This window comes from Austrofundulus limnaeus, unplaced genomic scaffold (assembly GCF_001266775.1).
Source record: "Austrofundulus limnaeus strain Quisiro unplaced genomic scaffold, Austrofundulus_limnaeus-1.0 Scaffold1477, whole genome shotgun sequence".
In the NCBI taxonomy this organism is placed as follows: Eukaryota; Metazoa; Chordata; class Actinopteri; order Cyprinodontiformes; family Rivulidae; genus Austrofundulus; species Austrofundulus limnaeus.
In genome coordinates this window covers 58,116-63,007 of record NW_013953879.1, presented here as the reverse complement: position 1 = coordinate 63,007, position 4,892 = coordinate 58,116, and the positions used below count along the sequence as shown (strand labels likewise).

At 42.3% G+C, this 4,892-nt stretch overlaps 1 protein-coding gene across 1 annotated transcript; it reads left to right on the top strand.

The window, feature by feature from the left end:
* Positions 1-878: 878 nt before the first annotated feature.
* Positions 879-1,165, top strand: LOC106535521 (arginine/serine-rich coiled-coil protein 2; the record flags this gene model as incomplete). The annotated part of the gene is given in 1 exon segment (XM_014032536.1): positions 879-1,165. A coding segment is annotated over 1 exon segment (54 nt), but the record flags the coding sequence as incomplete, so codon positions are not given.
* Between the last annotated feature and the right edge of the window lie 3,727 nt (positions 1,166-4,892).

Below are 4,892 nucleotides of genomic sequence, written 5' to 3'. Positions count from 1 at the left end.
AGTCATATCAGACTGTTTACAGTCATATCAGTCTGTTTACAGTCATATCAGACTGTTTACAGTCATATCAGTCTGTTTACAGTCATATCAGACTGTTTACAGTCATATCAGACTGTTTACACATTAACACACAACACACATGTACAAACACACACACATTAGAGGTGTGTTAGACTGCATGTATAACTTTGACCCTGTGTGAATCAAATAACTACAATAAATCCAATCTGTCTCAGAAATAACAGCTCAAATATTAAAATGTTTTTTTCAGAATAAAAAATATAGAAAGATAAAAGTCTGACCACAGAAAAAGTCTAAAAGCAGTTTATTATATTTATATTCAAAACCAGCAGAAATGAATGAAATCAGAGATCAAATACAAACACTTTAGTCCAGTTTCACTACAGGTAAACTACTCATGAAATGTTACAGCATCAGTTCAGCAAGTCACATCTGGACGTTACAGCAAGGTTTCTGAAACGGATCAGAAATTATTTGGACCTTGAAACTTTACAAATTCTCAAAACAACAACAAGAAAAAAAGAAACATTAAATGGCAGTTTTTCTTCTTGAACAGTTGTGTTCTCAGGATGATTTTTAAAGTTGAAACTGAAGCACCTGAAGTCAGAAGTTGAAAGCCTCCCTGTTTTCAGTTGGCAGGTGTAGATGATGTTTCAGGTTTATAGTGTTTATTATCAGAAAACAGCTGTTTGACATCATGTGACCTCCTGACTTCAGCCTCACATGCTTCCATCGGTGTTGTACACCGACTCTGTGGCCTTCAGTTTTTGGACCTTTTGTGGCCGAGGCTTAAAGTTTATCTATTTACATCAGACAAGGAGAAAAACACGTGTTCTACACGTGCTTCATCATCATCACCATCATCATCATCATCATCATCACATTTCAACATTAATGAGCTGAATGCTTAATCCTTATATAGAAAAGACACATGTCAACATGCTAACATGCTAATGTACAGAAGCTCATGCAGAGACGTCAGACGTCCTCTCAGGTTCTTCAGTCCTCTCAGACTCCTGTGGTTTCAGATCTTTTACTTGAACCATGCTTGGTTGTTCCTACATATTCTCACAATAATATTCCACAATCATTTCTAAAAATATGTTTTGTTTAAATAAAGTTCACACAGGTGAACAGACTGAAACAGACAGCAGGCTGTGGGTCCAAAGGCATTCTGGGTAATGTAGTGTGGTGACCAAGTTTGGCTTTGATTGGTGTCCACTTCCAACTGTCCAGTCCTACATGTGGACCAGTTTTACAAACCTTAAATGAGGACTACCCTTTGGTTCTGATTGGTCCCAAACCATCTCCACCACACCTGAACTCTTAAGAAAACTACAGTCCAGAGACCAGGATCACTCAAATACTAACTGCTGCTTCTTCTAACCCGTTTAAACTGGTTCTGGTTCAGAGGTGGTTTTCGTTAGAACTCTGTAAGAACCTGATCAGGCACCTTCAACCCAGAGATTTTCTCAGGTCTGTAGATCATCAGAAACATTTTATCTCCAAACCAACAGCTGATAAATGCCAGATTTACAGTTTCTCATGAATAATGAACCTTCCTTATGAGGTCCTAAAGCTGTGGTCACAGAGTCCTGACCCAGCACTCCTTTGGTTTGCCTCCCTCTTGTTCCCCCAATCCTGGCAGATCCTGGATCTGGTTCTGCTGACGGTTTCTTCAGGTTAAAAAAAGAATATTTACACTGCAGAAACATTTTACTAGCTGTTAGAAAACTGTCATTCTGGTTACTGAATGTGAGGTTTGTTCTCCTGGGGGGTTCCACAAACTGACTCCCTCATCTGAACACGAGTCATGTTCTGCTGCTGAACTTCAGTGTTCAGACAACACTATGTTTGAGCACTGGCTGGTCCATAAAGGTACGTGGTACCAGGCTACCTTGGGCCAAAGTTTGATGATCATATCTTCTGACCTTGACCCTATGTCTGCATTATTTGGGTGAAAAGAGGAGCAAAGTTGTCCACCATTGGACCTGGTGGCTGGAGAGAAGCCAAACAAACGGTGAGTATGAAGTGGAAACATCTAGCAGAGCAGTCTGTCTGTCCGTCCGAGCTTCAACTCACAACTCTGGGAAAGTGCTAGAGGACACCTGAAGTATCTGACCAGGACAGGGTGAACATAAACTGCAGCTTCTAAAACCTGGGCACAGGACAAGGTTCAGGCAAACTGTTTGGAAGGGAGATTTTGAACCAAGTTTTAAGACAGAGATTGAAGATAGGTCAGCCTGGAGTAATTTCTCTATGGTGGACCTGTCTCCAAATTATTTCTACTGCTTTACAGACGGATCCCTTATAAAGGGGTCAGCAGGTGCAGGGGTGCTGATTCTGCACAACCATAGCAAGAGAGAGTATAGTTACCCACTAGGCGGTTTTGTAAAGGTATCTCAAGCTGAGATATATGCAATCCATCAGTGTGCGGCATCTCTCAAAGAACTTCAGTGTATGCAGAAGGAAATATTCATCCTGACAGATAGCCAAGCTGCTATTAAAGCTCTCAGAGGGCCGCAGTTCACGTCACTACTGACTTGGGAGTGTGCCGAAGCAGTCAACCAACTGGGGAGAGATAATAGTGTTACTGTTAAATGGGTACCAGGACATACTGGCATTTATGGTAACCAGAGAGCTGACTACCTCAGGCTCACTTCAAAGGACCAGAGCCTGTTGTAGGTACTTCAACAACAGTCTGTAGGACTGTCCTACAGGCCTGGATTAGATGTCAATAATCAATCCTCTGGAGGGAGCTGATGGACTGTAGACAGGCACAGGAACTGATTAATGACTCAAATCTAAGGTTTGGAAAGCTCTCATCTCCCTGACAAGGAAAACTCTAAGTACACTGGTTGGAGTCCTAACTGGGCACAATCTGCTCAACCACCACAAAATGGTGATGGGACTCCAAGACAATGGTCTGTGTGATGCCTGTGGCATTGAACTACAGACCTCTTTACACTGCTTAGGCCACTGCCTGGCTCTGACCAATCAAAGGGAAAGAATTCTTGGAGAACCTTTTATGGGTCATGAGAAGCTCAGAACACTGAGTGTTTCTAACCTGGTGTCCTTCATCTGAAGGTTTGAATAAAGCTCAGTGTCTCTTTTGGGGACAGTAATGGACCCACTTATGAGACCCCCGCTCACATGGGTTTTACCCATCCCCAAATACCATAAACATTGGGGGGTAGATTAAATAAAATAATAAAATAAAGATTCCCTGACCGCTCTCCCATGTGACAGACAGATTTTAGCACCACTGTCACACAGGGATGCTTGCAGGAAGCCTCTGGTTCAGCTGTGTTGCTCTACGCAGGTGAACAGAACCACTGTGAGGCTGATGGGATGAGGGATGGGGCAGACATTTGGAAAGGTATAAATGGTGGTTATGCTTTAAATGCTTTCTGTTAAAACAATAGTTTCCTTAAATAAATAAAAAAGCATGGATGGATGAGTTCAACTCAACATTTTTAGATATAAATGAATAAACTGAACAATAAACCACAGAACGTTTAGAGCAAATTCACAAACTCTGGTTGAGATAAAAACAGGAAAGATTAGATCACAGAACCAGAACCAGAACCAGAACCAGAACCAGATTGTTTGAAGCAGACTGAAAAATTTGGACTGAGACACAAACTGCTATATCAACAGAACACGGCCCAACTACAGCTTTTTATAAGCCCCTCCCTTTGTGTAGGCTCCACCCACTCCAGCACATGTGATAAAAGCTCCAGCAGATGTGATGATGTAAACAGGTCACATGGTTCTACTTCCTGTTTCTAACAGCAATATGCAGGAATCTTAAAAAGAAACCGTTTGGTTAAGTCAGCTCCATCTGTACCGTCAGCTCCTTCGTGCATGAGCTAAAAGAAAAACCGCCGCAGGGCTTTCTTTGTTTTTAGCATGTAGCATTTAGCTAAACGCTTGATGACAGACTGGATTTGATTTCAGTCTTTCATCAACTGCAGTGTTTCATAGAAACGTCAGCAGATGTAGAGTTAGAGATTATAAAATAAAGGTCTTCTGTTGTCCATGGTGGTCCAGAGACATTACAGTCCAGTACCGTCAGTCCAATCAGACATTTTCCACTGAATTACCTCCAAAGTAAAGCAGGACCGGTTCTGTTCTGATTCATGTCAGTGATCCAGGTAAGAAAATAAACAGAAGTAGGTCCTCTGGACAGGTTCTTCTTTAATGAAATGTTTTGTTTCTCCTCCAGGAGACTTCTTCAGTCTGAGGAGTTTCAGGTGAACTCAGCCTTATAAGCTCCGCCTCCACCAGGTGACAAACAGGTTTGATGTTGACCATCAACATGGTTTCATTTGTTTTTGTCTTTTTTATGACAGGTATTATTCATTAAGGGAATTATAACAGTAATTAATACAAATATCTACGAGGCGGCTCAGTGGCTCAGTGGATAGAGCTGATACCTCTCAGCAAGAAGGTTGCCAGTTCAAATCCTGGCCAGGGGATCTTTCTGGGTAGAGTTTGCATGTTCTCTCTGTGCAGGTGTGGGTTTTCTCCAGGTACTCCAGCTTCCTCCCACAGACCAAAAACATGACTGTTAGGTTAACTGATAACTGTCTCTAGGTGTGTCTCTGTGATGGACTGAGACATGTCCATGTGTCTCTGTGATGGACTGAGACATGTCCATGTGTCTCTGTGATGGACTGAGACATGTCCAGGTGTCTCTGTGATGGACTGAGACATGTCCATGTGTCTCTGTGATGGACTGAGACATGTCCATCTGTCTCTTTAGTGGACTGAGACATGTCCAGGTGTCTTTATGATGGACAGACATGTCCAGGTGTCCCTGTGATGGACTGAGACATGTCCAGGTGTCTCTGTGATGGACTGAGACA